At 53.1% G+C, this 14,630-nt stretch overlaps 1 protein-coding gene across 1 annotated transcript in view; it reads left to right on the top strand.

Moving 5' to 3' along the window:
* The window catches only part of snd1 (staphylococcal nuclease and tudor domain containing 1), a 145,377-nt gene that overhangs the window by 115,103 nt on the left and 15,644 nt on the right, over nucleotides 1–14,630 (top strand). Inside the window, exon 19 of the mRNA XM_084701824.1 lies at nucleotides 13,940–14,063. Coding sequence (XP_084557950.1) covers nucleotides 13,940–14,063 — 124 coding nt within the window. The remainder of the gene's footprint in view (nucleotides 1–13,939; nucleotides 14,064–14,630) is intronic.

Raw genomic sequence — 14,630 nt, 5'->3', positions numbered from 1 at the left:
CTCTCTTCCATAGCTCTACCCCCATCCTCCCATATTTATCTTCCATCTCTCTCCCTCCCTCTCTCTTCCATCACTATCCATATCTCTTTCCTGCTGTCTGTTTTCCTCTCTCTCTCTCTCTCACCCTCTATGTCCTACATTATTAGCATTATTTGAGCTGCCTGCTACAAGAAGCATTCATCCAAATCACAGCATTTATACATTTACATCTACATGGAGAAGAAACTATTATTTGGTGACTAAATAAAACCCTGTTATCTGAAGTTAGATGTTTATATGGTGGCCTCAAACCCACACAGTGGGCATCTCTACTGAAGGATGTGTTTAGACACGGTGGAGCTCCCAACACGCTGTTAGGCGTGTTGTGCAAAGCTCAGTCAGAGAATGTGTGTGTGTGTGTGTGCGCACAACTGTAGAAGGGGCCAGCAACTACCACATAAAACACACAGGTGCCGACGCTTTCACACACACACACACACACACACACACACACATACACACACACACACATACACACACATACACACACACACACACACACACACACACACACACACACACACACACACACACACACCCTCTCCCTAGCCCTCCTCAGACCTCTGTTGTGTTTTGGAAGCAGTGATTCAGTGTGACTGTGTTTCAGCCCTTGGAGGGGATAAGAGAGTTCAAACTAGCCTGACCCTATCTGGCTGTACAGGGTGAAGGTTTCATGACTAGAGAAGTCTGTCTTATCACACAAGTTCAGACGGTCATTGTCTCCATCTTCCTCTCCATCATGTCGCTTTACACAACCAGCTCCCTGTGTACTGTTTTGGAATGTACCCTTCTCTTACGAGTGTGTGGGTTGGCGTGTGGTCATGAGAAGGGGGATAGGGTCTGTGTTCCTCCTCCGACCGTTTTAGTGTCAGTCGACTTTGGCAGGACCATGAAATTGACTTTGATCGCCTCTTAATGCGTCTTAATGCAATAATTAATTAATTTGCATTAATTTAGAGCCAATCAGAGACCAGCAACACCAAAGGATCCTCATCTCAATCCCAGCACAGTGTCACTGGACCACACACACACACACACACACACACACACACACAAACACACACTACCAGACCACACACACACACTACCAGACCACACACACACACTACCAGACCACACACACACACACACCTACACACCCCCCACACACACACACCTACACACACACATACACACACACCCACCTACAGACACCCACCTACACACACCCACCTACACACACACACCTACACACCCCTCACAGACACACCCACTTACACACACCCCCACCTACAGACACACACCCTCCACTCTCTCACACACACACACACACACACCCCTCCCAGGGCCACTGGGGCCTAAAGCAGTGCTGCTGGTGAAGGGGCTCCTGAGGTGGACAGATGACAGATGAGGGAAGCGTGTCTGAGATGCTTCAGTGCAGCTGCTCTGACACAGAGACTGCTCTGGGGGAGCTGTTTAGAACCGTCTGGTGTCAACCTGGTCTCCTTGTCTTCACCATAGAGGGGAGAGCCACGTGGTGTCTCACCAGGCTGCTTCACAGAGGGATCAGGCAGGGTGATCTGGAGGGGTCAGGCAGGGTGATCTGGGGGGCTCAGGCAGGGTGATCTGGAGGGATCAGGCAGGGTGATCTGGAGGTGTCAGGCAGGGTGATCTGGAGGGGTCAGACAGGGTGATCTGGAGGGGTCAGGCAGGGTGATCTGGGGGGATCAGGCAGGGTGATCTAGGGGGCTCAGGCGGTGTGATCTGAGGGGGGTCAGGCAGGGTGATCTGGAGGGATCAGGCAGGGTGATCTGGGGGGATCAGGCAGGGTGATCTGAGGGGGGTCAGGCAGGGTGATCTGGGGGGGGTCAGGCAGGGTGATCTGGGGGGGGTCAGGCAGGGTGATCTAGGGGGGTCAGGCAGGGTGATCTGGGCCGTGTGGGTGCTGGGTATTTACAGGCGCGATTTCAGATGAACCAGCGATGTCCTTTTTTGAGTTTTTAATTGGCCGATGTTTTCCACAGAGAGAAACTTGTGCTCGTTAGAGAAACAGGATCGTTTTTTTTTTTGTATCTATGGAAAAGAAAATGCGACCACAAATCACCATGCCTCTCTCTCTTTGTTTCTCTGTCCGCCTGCTTCCCACCATCTCTCTCTTCTCTCTCCCTCTTCTCTCACTCTGTCCCTCTTCTCTCCCTCCCTCTTCTCTCTCTCTCTCTTCTCTCTCTCCCTCCTCTCTCTCTCTCTTTCTTTCCCTCCCTCTTCTCTCTCTCTGTCCCTCTTCTCTCTCTCCCTCCCTCTTCTCTCTCTCTTTCCCTCTTCTCTCTCTCCCTCTTTCTCTCTCCCTCCCTCTTCTCTCTCTCTTTCCCTCTTCTCTCTCTCCCTCCTTCTCTCTCCTTCTTTCTCTTTCTCTGTCCCTCTTCTCTGTCTCCCTCCCTCTTCTCTCTCCCTCTCTCTCAGGGTGTCCCTCTTCTCTCTCTCCCTCCCTCTACTCTCTCTCCCTCCCTCTACTCTCCCTCCCTCTACTCTCTCTCTCTCTCCCTCTTCTCTCTCTCGTCTCTCCCTCTTTCTCTCTCCCTCCCGCTCTCTCTCCCTCTCCTACATTAAGGACCCCTTTCCCCTTGAAGAGGACTTCAAAGCACAGTCCCTGTAAATTCACACAAGCGAGACACGTGGCAATTTTATTACAAGTTTCCTCTCCCCTCATCTTCAGAGCACGCTGGACTCTAATGTGATGAGGTTGAAGAGGGGGGCTTTAGTTTTCATAAATACTTTGAAGATTGCTTTTTGATAATGACATCAGTTTCTAAAGGCCTGGGTTAAATTGGCCATAATACTCCAGTGCAACAAATTGCCCCAGTTAATGCCCCCCTTAGCAAATCTACACTATGTTGGAATTGAGTTTCTCTCTCTCTGTACCCCTCTTCACCCTAACAAGTGTGTAATGCCACCTTTTTATGACGGTGGATAGGATCACCTCATCCGTCCAGGCTATCCTCTGAGTCCTGCCTCACTCCCTTATGGACATGGACTGAAGCCCACACAATGCTGGGAAGTCCTTCTCCTCCCCACCTCCAGCTATCCTCCCCCTCTTCCCCCCCCCACACACACACACACACCAGGACATGACCCATGTTATCCCAGCAGGATCAGACAGGATTCCAGCGAGTTTCTTGGGAATGTGATAGAAGGTGTGGCTTGTCTCAGCCTTCAATTCCACATTCAAATGTTCAATGGACCTTTGGACCCACCTGTATAGACAGCTTGTTATTACCCCAAAATTGCCCAAACATTTTATTTAAAAACATAATTTCTCAGCAGGCCAGCAGCTGTATTCTTATTTGAAACATATTTCAATATTTATTTTTAAGGAGCATGCTAGGATTGCTAGCTCCCCATTAAAATCATAGAAACGTGATTCTCACCATTGCTGCTTGCAGTCAGTGTGATTCCTGCTGTAGTGTTCTCTAATCGCTGTGACAGACGCGTGGCTGTTATATGGCCTAATGTGGGCTCAACAGAGTAGAAAAGGGGGTGCAGTAATCGCTCCCTGTTTCCCTGATCCCAGGGTGCAGGAAATCCTCTACCTCTCCTCTACCCCTCCTTTCCTCTGTGGGGGAGGAGGGTGTCTTCATATTTTATTTTAATTATTTGGATTTAATTACCCAAAGTCTGAATGCTGGGTGGTGTGTGTGTGTGTGTGTGTGTGTGTGTGTGTGTGTGTGTGTGTGTGTGTGTGTGTGTGTGTGTGTGTGTGTGTGTGTGTGTGTGTGTGTGTGTGTGTGTGTGTGTGTGTGTGTGTGTGTGTGTGTGTGTGTGTGTGTGTGTCTGTCATCATGTATTCCTTTGGGTGTCTGTAGCAGCTCTCCTGTGTGATGGAAATGTCTTTTTCGGTCTGGGTAAATGTTCCAAATCTCTCGAGCAGTCTCTCTCCTCTCTCCCCTTCTCTCTCGCCTCTCTCCCCCTCTCTCCCAAGGCTGTGTGTAATTACTCTCCCTGGGGACCTGTATAGAGATGTGACCTTGGACCTAGTGAAAGACAGATACCACTCCAGGCTGGCTGGCACTTCTCTGCTCTCTGTTTAACTGCTGTTCCACTGTGGAGGAGCTGCTGGAGCAGGCTGCTTTAGCTGAGCTGGGTGGGGGGGGGGGGGAGCTCTCTGGGTAGGGGGGGGGGGTGAGCTGGGAGGAGAGCTCTCTGTGTATGGGGGGTGGGGGGGGGGTGGGGGGAAGCTCTCTGGGTAGGGGGGGGGGTGGGAGGAGGGCTCTCTGGGTATGGGGGGGGGAGAGAGCTCTCTGGGTAGGGGAGGTGGGGGTGAGGTGGTCAGTTGCATGGGAGACACACTCTCTCACATACACTCTCTCACATGGGTAGTCTCAGCTGGGATGTGGTTGGTGGGTGTAGCTCAGTGGCAGCTGAGCCCCTCCTCTCCCCTGGCCAGCCAGGTTCCATTCTGTCCACATTATTCACACTCTTACCTGAACACCTGGCAGCTGTTCCTCACCTAATGATGCTGGACCAGGACTCACTCTCTCTCTGTCTCCCTGTCACACACACTCTCTCTGTCTCCCTCTCTCTCACACACACACTCTCTCTGTCTCCCTCTGTCTCTCACACACACACACTCTCTGTCTCCCTCTCTCTCTCACACACACACTCTCTGTCTCCCTCTCTCTCTCACACACACACTCTCTGTCACCTCTCTCTCTCTCTCTCTCTCTCTCTCTCTCTCTCACCTCTCTCTCTGTGTCTCTCTCTGTCTCTCTCTCTGTCTCCCTCTCTCACACACACACTCTCTGTCACCTCTCTCTCTCTCTCTCTCTCTCTCTCTCTCTTTCTTTCTCACTCTCTCTCTCTCTCTCTTTCTATCTCTCTCTCTAGGTCTCTCTCTGTCTCTCTCTCTGTCTCCCCTCTCTCTCAACACTTGCTCAATTTCCATCCCTCTCTCTATCTTACGTTTGATTATATTGACTACTAACTTCACACCATTTATCTCCACCATCTCCTCCGTACCCCCCCCCCCTCACACACACACTCTCTCTGTCTCCCTCTGTCTCTCACACACACACACTCTCTGTCTCCCTCTCTCTCACACACACACACTCTCTGTCTCCCTCTCTCTCTCACACACACACTCTCTGTCACCTCTCTCTCTCTCTCACCTCTCTCTCTGTGTCTCTCTCTGTCTCTCTCTCTGTCTCCCTCTCTCACACACACACTCTCTGTCACCTCTCTCTCTCTCTCTCTCTCTCTCTCTCTCTCTCTCTTTCTTTCTCACTCTCTCTCTCTCTCTCTTTCTATCTCTCTCTCTAGGTCTCTCTCTGTCTCTCTCTCTGTCTCCCCTCTCTCTCAACACTTGCTCAATTTCCATCCCTCTCTCTATCTTACGTTTGATTATATTGACTACTAACTTCACACCATTTATCTCCACCATCTCCTCCGTACCCCCCCCCCCCTCCTTAGTAGTAAAGAGCCCTCATAACACCAGCTTGCCAGTGTTCGCATTTGCTATTATTGATTTCAATGAGACGACACAGTGTTGGCCTCCAGTATTGATCTCCATGGAGGGGCGGTGAAGGTCTTGTTGCAGCAGGCTGCTGGCCAGCTCCTCTCTGCTGGGGGGAGGAGGAGGTAGAGGGAGGAGCAGGGAGAGGAGCAGGAGCAGGGGGGGAGGAGGAGGGAGGAGCAGGGAGAGGAAGAGGAGCAGGGGGGGAGGAGGAGGACAAGGGGAGGAGGAGAAGGAGCAGTGGAGGAGGAATAGGGGGGGAGGGGGGAGGAGGAGGAGGAGAGGGTGTGAGGAGGAGGGAGGAGTAGGAAGAGGGGGGCGAGGAGGAGGAGAGGGAGAAAGGGAGAAGAGAAGAGGAGGAGACGGAGAAGAGGAGGAGGAAGATGAGAAGCAGCTACTCTGCTGTTCCTCCTCCACAGCAGAGAGTGAGTCTATAGCTGTTCTGCCTACTGCAGCAGAGAGTGAGTCTATAGCTGTTCTGCCTACTGCAGCAGAGAGTGAGTCTATAGCTGTTCTGCCTACTGCAGCAGAGAGTGAGTCTATAGCTGTTCTACCTACTGCAGCAGAGAGTGAGTCTATAGCTGTTCTACCTACTGCAGCAGAGAGTGAGTCTATAGCTGTTCTACCTACTGCAGTAGAGAGTGAGTCTATAGCTGTTTTACCTACTGCAGTAGAGAGTGAGTCTATAGCTGTTCTACCTACTGCAGCAGAGAGTGAGTCTATAGCTGTTTTACCTACTGCAGAAGATGCAATATTTATAGGCGGAGAACCCTGTCTATGATCGCTCTCTCTGTCCCACGCCCACTGCCAAGCCATCCATTATTGAACCTGGTCCAGATCTTCAATGCTGAAAGGTTAGGGTTAGGGGGGGAGGGAGAGGGTCTGGATCATCCCACCTGGGCACCATGGTTGTCCTGGAGACCTGAGATCAGGACCAACATTCACATGGATAAATACTAGAACCAGATGCACTGGATTAGGGTTGAAGCTCAAACCTACAGGATGGTAGCTCTCCAAGGTCAACAGGGAGGGAGGGAGGGAGGGAGGGAGGGAGGGAGGGAGGGAGGGAGGGAGGGAGGGAGGGAGGGAGGGAGGGAGGGAGGGAGGGAGGGAGGGAGGGAGGGAGGGAGGGAGGGAGGGAGGGAGGGAGGGAGGGAGGGAGGGAGGGAGGGAGGGAGGCTTGTTTGAAGTGTCAGACTGACTGTGTGCTGGTATGTTTATTTTATTCTCACTGTTTATCTAGTTTAGGGTAAATGCTTCAACAGGGCTCTTTGTGCAGCTATGAGACTAAACTAAACAGGGCGTTCATAGTCTTTGTATTCTCTCTCTCCATGTCTCTCTCCATGTCTCTCTCTCAACTCACCCTCTCCATCTCCCTCTCTCTCATTCCCTCCATCTCTCTCTCTCCCAGCATGACCTGTCATGCCACACCACCAGAGCCAAATGCGATCATAATCAACCCAAAAACCCATTCTCTCTCTCCCCAGCCCTCATCCTCTCTTTCAGCCTGTCTCATTTTCAAGCCTGATCGCTCTCTCTGTTCTGTACAGGGCATTGCGAATATAATTACATACGATTTACAAACAGCTGCAGCCATAATGGTGCATAAACAAATTACAGAATGAGAGAAAGAGGAGAGAGAGAGATCTGGATGTGATACAACACTCCTGGTTTAGTGGGGGGGGGAGGATATCTGGATGTGATACAGCAGGCCTGGTTTAGTGGGGGGGGGGAGGATATCTGGATGTGATACAGCAGGCCTGGTTTAGTGGGGGGGGGGGAGGATATCTGGATGTGATACAGCAGGCCTGGTTTAGGGGGGGGGGGAGGATATCTGGATGTGATACAGCAGGCCTGGTTTAGTGTGGGGGGGGGGAGGATATCTGGATGTGATACAGCAGGCCTGGTTTAGTGTGGGGGGGGGGAGGATATCTGGATGTGATACAGCAGGCCTGGTTTAGTGGGGGGGGGGGGGGATATCTGGATGTGATACAGCAGGCCTGGTTTAGTGGGGGGGGGAGGATATCTGGATGTGATACAGCAGGCCTGGTTTAGTGGGGGGGGGGGGAGGATATCTGGATGTGATACAGCAGGCCTGGTTTAGTGGGGGGGGGGGAGGATATCTGGATGTGATACAGCAGGCCTGGTTTAGTGGGGGGGGGGAGGATATCTGGATGTGATACAGCAGGCCTGGTTTAGTGTGGGGGGGGGAGGATATCTGGATGTGATACAGCAGGCCTGGTTTAGTGTGGGGGGGGGGAGGATATCTGGATGTGATACAGCAGGCCTGGTTTAGTGGGGGGGGGGAGGATATCTGGATGTGATACAGCAGGCCTGGTTTAGTGGGGGGGGGGGGGGGAGGATATCTGGATGTGATACAGCAGGCCTGGTTTAGTGTGGGGGGGGGAGGATATCTGGATGTGATACAGCAGGCCTGGTTTAGTGTGGGGGGGGAGGATATCTGGATGTGATACAGCAGGCCTGGTTTAGTGGGGGGGGGGGAGGATATCTGGATGTGATACAGCAGGCCTGGTTTAGTGGGGGGGGGGGGAGGATATCTGGATGTGATACAGCAGGCCTGGTTTAGTGGGGGGGGGGAGGATATCTGGATGTGATACAGCAGGCCTGGTTTAGTGGGGGGGGGGGAGGATATCTGGATGTGATACAGCAGGCCTGGTTTAGTGGGGGGGGGGGGAGGATATCTGGATGTGATACAGCAGGCCTGGTTTAGGCGGAGGATATCTGGATGTGATACAGCAGGCCTGGTTTAGGCGGAGGATATCTGGATGTGATACAGCAGGCCTGGTTTAGGCGGAGGATATCTGGATGTGATACAGCAGGCCTGGTTTAGGCGGAGGATATCTGGATGTGATACAGCAGGCCTGGTTTAGGCGGAGGATATCTGGATGTGATACAGCAGGCCTGGTTTAGGCGGAGGAGTGTTCCAGACTCCTCCACTCTGGCTCTAGGAGGTGGAGGGAGAGGGAGGGCTGGAGTCTACGTGCATGCTAACACCCTTAATGTCACAAGGCTCCTCTCACCTGCGTGTGTGTGTGTGTGTGTGTGAGAGAGAGTACTAGGGATGTTATATAATGACAGTGTGTAGGTGTTAAGAGGCTTACGTCCGCCACTAAATAGAGAAGGCACTCAAGATGAGGGGGAGGGGGGGGAACAGGTGTCTCGGCATGTCTGTGTGTGTGTGTGTGTGTGTGTCTCTCTGTGTGTGTGTGTGTGTGTCTCTGTGTGTGTGTCTCTGTGTGTGTGTGTGTGTGTGTGTTGCACTTGGGGCTTTGTTTTGTATGTCAAGATCTAGCTAAGTCTCTCCCACCTCTGCCTCTAGCCTGGTGGTGCTGTCTGTATGGTGTAGCAGTAACCCTGGTGCTGTCTGTGTGGTGTAGCAGTAACCCTGGTGGTGCTGTCTGTATGGTGTAGCAGTAACCCTGGTGGTGCTGTCTGTATGGTGTAGCAGTAACCCTGGTGCTGTCTGTATGGTGTAGCAGTAACCCTGGTGCTGTCTGTATGGTGTAGCAGTAACCCTGGTGCTGTCTGTATGGTGTAGCAGTAACCCTGGTGCTGTCTGTGTGGTGTAGCAGTAACCCTGGTGGTGCTGTCTGTGTGGTGTAGCAGTAACCCTGGTGCTGTCTGTAGGGTGTAGCAGTAACCCTGGTGCTGTCTGTGTGGTGTAGCAGTAACCCTGGTGGTGCTGTCTGTGTGGTGTAGCAGTAACCCTGGTGCTGTCTGTGTGGTGTAGCAGTAACCCTGGTGCTGTCTGTGTGGTGTAGCAGTAACCCTGGTGCTGTCTGTGTGGTGTAGCAGTAACCCTGGTGCTGTCTGTATGGTGTAGCAGTAACCCTGGTGCTGTCTGTATGGTGTAGCAGTAACCCTGGTGCTGTCTGTGTGGTGTAGCAGTAACCCTGGTGCTGTCTGTGTGGTGTAGCAGTAACCCTGGTGCTGTCTGTATGGTGTAGCAGTAACCCTGGTGCTGTCTGTATGGTGTAGCAGTAACCCTGGTGCTGTCTGTGTGGTGTAGCAGTAACCCTGGTGCTGTCTGTGTGGTGTAGCAGTAACCCTGGTGCTGTCTGTATGGTGTAGCAGTAACCCTGGTGCTGTCTGTGTGGTGTAGCAGTAACCCTGGTGCTGTCTGTATGGTGTAGCAGTAACCCTGGTGGTGCTGGGCCTGCCCAGTGGGCCTGTCTGCTATGGCCTGTCTGCTATGAAGGCTGGAGAGGAGTGTGTTCTGAAGTAGGTTGAGATGTGTGGGAGCTACAGCAGCATCAGCACACACAAGGGTTCTCAGAGGTCACGTGACGATCCATACATCTCTCCTCTCCTCCCCCCTCCCACTCCCCCCCTCCTCTCCTCCCTCCCCTCTTTCCCCCTCCTCTCTCCCCCTCCCTCTCCTCCCCCTCCTCTCCTCTCTCCCCCTCCTCTCCTCCCCCTCCTCTCTCCCCCCTCTCCCCTTCCCCTTCATTTCCTCCCTCTCCTCCTCCCCACCCTCTCCTCTCCACCCTCTCCTCTCTTCCCCCTCCTCTCTCCCCCTCCTCTCTCCCCCCTGCTCTCCTCCCTCTCCTCTCTCCCCCTCCTCTCTCCCCCTCCTCTCCCCCTTCTCTCTCTCTCTCCTCTCTCCCCCTCCTCTCTCCACCTTCCTCTCTCCCCCTCTCTCTCCACCTTTCTCTCTCCCCCCTTCTCTCTCTCTCTCCTCTCTCCCCCCTCCTCTCTCCCCCCTCCTCTCCCCCTTCTCTCTCTCTCCTCTCTCCCCCTCCTCTCTCCCCCCTCCTCTCCCCCTTCTCTCTCTCTCCTCTCTCCCCCTCCTCTCTCCACCTTCCTCTCTCCCCCCTCTCTCTCCACCTTTCTCTCTCCTCCCTTCTCTCTCTCTCTCCTCTCTCCCCCTCCTCTCCCCCCTTCTCTCTCTCTCTCCTTTCTCCCCCTCCTCTCTCCCCCCTCCTCTCCCCCTTCTCTCTCTCTCTCCTCTCTCCCCCCTCTCTCTCCACCTTCCTCTCTCCCCCTCCTCTCTCCACCTTCCTCTCTCTCTCCACCTTCCTCACTCCACCATCCTCTCTCCCCCTCCTCTCCACCTTCCTCTCTCTCTCCACCTTCCTCTCTCCACCTTCCTCTGTCCCCCCTCTCTCTCCCCCCTCTCTCTCCACCTTCCTCTCTCCCCCTCTCTCTCCACCTTCTTCTCTCCCCCTCCTCTCTCAACCTTCCTCTCTCTCTCCACCTTCCTCTCTCCCCCTCCCTCTCTCCCCCTCCTCTCTCCACCTTCCTCTCTCTCTCCACCTTCCTCTCTCCCCCTCTCTCTCCCCTTCCTCTCTGCCCCTCCTCTCTCCACCTTCCTCTCTCCCCCCTTCCTCTCTGCCCCTCCTCTCTCCACCTTCCTCTCTCCCCCCTCTCTCTCCACCTTCCTCTCTTCCCCTCTCTCTCTCTCCACCTTCCTCTCTCCACCTTCCTCTCTCCCCCTCTCTCTCCCCCCTCTCTCTCCACCTTCCTCTCCCCCCTTCCTCTCTCCCCACTTCTCTCTGTCTCTCCTCTCTCCCCCCTCCTCTCTCCCCCCTCCTCTCCCCCTCCTCTCTCCCCCTCTCTCTCCCCCCTCTCTCTCCCCCTCCTCTCCTCTCTGGTCTCCCATGCTGGAACATGCCACTGTTCACTCGCCTAGATCAAGTGTTGCTTTGTTTTCATCTATATACGTTTATATATTTATTTTGTATTCATTACAGCTTCAGTGTATAGAGGGCTGCTCTCATCATGTAGGCTGTGGGTGAATCAGATCTCTACAGACCCAAACTGGAGCACGGTTTAGCAGAAGAAAACATAGACACCACACACACACACACCCTCAACAACACACACACACCCCACTCACGCGCACGCAACACATACACTACACACACGCGATGCACCTGCCTGGGAAGAAACGCTCAAACTTTTTTAATTAGATTAATTCATCAACCAGGAGGCTGACAGCTTCGGTCCCGTCGCACGCAAAACCACCGCTCACCGTACGCCAGCCGAGGGCGTCCAAAACCCCTCCTTGGGGGTGTGTGATCTGGGTGAACATGGGCAGGAGAATATCCCTGCCAGCTTGTCTCTTTACCATGTCATCATGCTAATCTAGGTAGTGGATTTCACGTCAGGTAAAACTTGCCAAAGCAGCAAAATGTTATTGTTTCTCTCTATGTATCTCTCTCTATGTCTCTCTGTCTCTATCACAGTAACATCAAGCTGGGGGGGAGGGGGGGGGGGCAACATGGCTTTGCCCCCTTCTGAGCTGTTTGGTTGATTGTACATTGATGCACATTAACACTTACTGTACACACTCACACACGCACACTGGGACACCTTCCCTCATCAGTCACATAGTTGTGGAGCAGCTCCTCTCCGTCTACTTTAACTCCCCCTCTGTCCCCCCCTCCCTCCTTCTCCCCCGTCTCTCTATATATCCCCCTTCCTCTTTCCTATTCTACCCTTCTCTCATTTTTGTCTGGGATGTTGTTGTTGAGCGACTGTGTGTGTGCGTGCAGACGGATGTGGGTGCTTTTCAATGGGGTTTTACTTGTTTTAGTTCATCCAAGGTTGCTCGTGTTTAAAGTAGCAAAGTAGTCCATTTGTGAGAATCCTCGAGGCATTTTCATATCCCTGCCTTCACCGCCTTCCAGAAGACACGCTAGGTGCCATTTTGATTGAGTTGTGTGGGTGTGTGTGTGGGTGTGTGTTTTTGTGTGTGTGTGGTTGTTGCATTACCAGTGGCCTCCCTTTTTCCACCCCAAGGGGAAATCAATGGAAATGGGCTGTCAACAAATCACCATGTAATTTCACATGGGGCACTCTGCTAAACTAGCTGCAGTAAGCGCTTACACACACACACACACACACACACACACTTCCCCAACACTTATACACACTGAACACTCGGAGGAGTCCACGCAGAGTGCAGTGGAAACAAACATCAGGGCCATCAGTCCTAATCGCTGGTCCAGTTGTAACAGCGGCTCACACATAATCTGTCGCCGCTAAACCAGGTTCCTGAAAATCCCAGAGATATCGACGGGTGCGTATTCTTGAATTGCAACATAAATGCCTCCCCCTCTTTGCCTAATACCGGTGTGACGGCTCTTAAAGACCGGCGTCTCTTTACCCGGGCTGTTTCCCTGGCATCCCTCCCGCTTGTGGAGCTAACAGCATCGTTAGCATCGCTGTGCTAATAGCAGTGATCACTACTACAGGAAAGCAGGAGGGGTCATTTGCTCCGTGTGCCGACTGTGACCGACATCCATTTCAACCGTGATTCGGTCTTGGAGATGGGTCAAAGCCAGACGATGACAGGCTGCCCATTGAGCTGTAGATAAGCCAGCGCACAGCCGATAGTGTGGAGCGAAGCTGTAATGGATACATTACACACAGCTCTTCTCTGTAGACGGGCTGGGTGTCCATGTAGCGGGGGGGTTCTGCAGCGTTGCCAATTTAGTGACTTTGTTGCTAGATAGATTTAGCGTCTTTTTATCTTCCCGAGCAACAAAAACTAATCGTATCTATCGACTACCGACAGATCTAGCTGGCTACCTTCCGTGTGGTCATAGCCATCAACCATGTTATATTAACTCAAGTTAGCCTAGCCTAATTTGGATTTACTTCATCTTGAAATCTAGAGATATTTAGCGACTAGCTAAATATCAACCTAGCAACTTCTGGTGTGATTTTTGAGCAACATTGATCCAACGAGGAGAGAGCGGATTCAGAGCGCTTTGATATTTTTTGTTTGGCAGAGATGAAAACCTAATCTCCTCTCATGAAAAGTGCTGTCACTCTCGCTCCGTTTCAGACAGCTAGCCAGTCAACAAAGTTCAAAACGTCTGCTAATTTTGAAGCTAATCGTTCAGGATAGCCGAGAAGATATTGAAATACTGTTCAAGCTGCTAGCTAGTAGCTAGCTAGTCTAGCTCTAGCTAGTGGTCCATATCTGATAAAGACTTCCCACATTCCCTCCCTCCTCAACTCTCCCTCCCTCCTCAACTCTCCCTCCCTCCCTCCTCAGCTCTCCCTCCCTCCTCAACTCTCCCTCCCTCCCTCCTCAGCTCTCCCTCCCTCCTCAGCTCTCCCTCCCTCCTCAGCTCTCCCTCCTCAACTCTCCCTCCCTCCTCAGCTCTCCCTCCCTCCTCAGCTCTCCCTCCCTCCAACTCTCCCTCCCTCCTCAACTCTCCCGGCCTCCTCAGCTCTCCCTCCCTCCTCAGCTCTCCCTCCCTCCAACTTTCCCTCCCTCCTCAACTTTCCCTCCCTCCCTCCAACTCTCCCTCCCTCCTCAACTCTCCCTCCCTCCAACTCTCCCTCCCTCCTCAACTCTCCCTCCTCAACCTCCTTCCCTCCTTCCCTCACGCCCTCCTCAACTGTCGCTCCCTAACCGGTCTCCTCCTCCTCCTCCAGGAGCCCAGCTGGAGAGTCTGATGGAGAGCATGAGGGCGGAGGTAGCCGCCCAGCCACCGGTGGAGGGCTCCTACGCCCCCCGCAGAGGAGACTACTGCATTGCCAAGTTCAGCGATGGAGAGTGGTGTGTACACACACACACACACACACATACACACACACACTCTGGCACGTCCATACCTTACATCTCTTCAGATGAGACTTGTCAGACAGGTTTGTTAGACGTATAGCGGTCCTGCCTATGGTTGTAGCTTCAGAGGCCTGAGACCCAGCTCTGGGCTGTACCCCCCCTCCCCCCCAGACCCTCCACTCCTCTCTTCCTCCTCTCTCCTCTCCCCTCCTCTCCTGCCTCTCATCTCCACTCCTGCCTCTCATCTCCACTCCTCTCTTCCTCCTCTCTACTCCCCCCTCCTCTCCTGCCTCTCATCTCCACTCCTCTCTTCCTCCTCTCTACTCTCCCCTCCTCTCCTGCCTCTCATCTCCACTCCTGCCTCTCATCTCCACTCCTCTCTTCCTCCTCTCTACTCCCCCCTCCTCTCCTGCCTCTCATCCCTACTCCTCTCTCGTCTCCTCCTCTCATATCCTCTTCCACTCCTCAGACATCCAGGCTTACAGATGGCTGCGAGGACAGATGGAAGTCACTGTGATGAAGTGTGTGTGTGTGTGTGTGTGTGTGTGTGTGTGTGCCGCC

Source organism: Hypomesus nipponensis, chromosome 7 (genome assembly GCF_054491055.1).
Source record: "Hypomesus nipponensis isolate SF chromosome 7, ASM5449105v1, whole genome shotgun sequence".
Lineage (NCBI taxonomy): Eukaryota > Metazoa > Chordata > Actinopteri > Osmeriformes > Osmeridae > Hypomesus > Hypomesus nipponensis.
The sequence above is the reverse complement of the archived record's forward strand: the minus strand, read 5'-3'. Positions and strand labels throughout refer to the sequence as shown.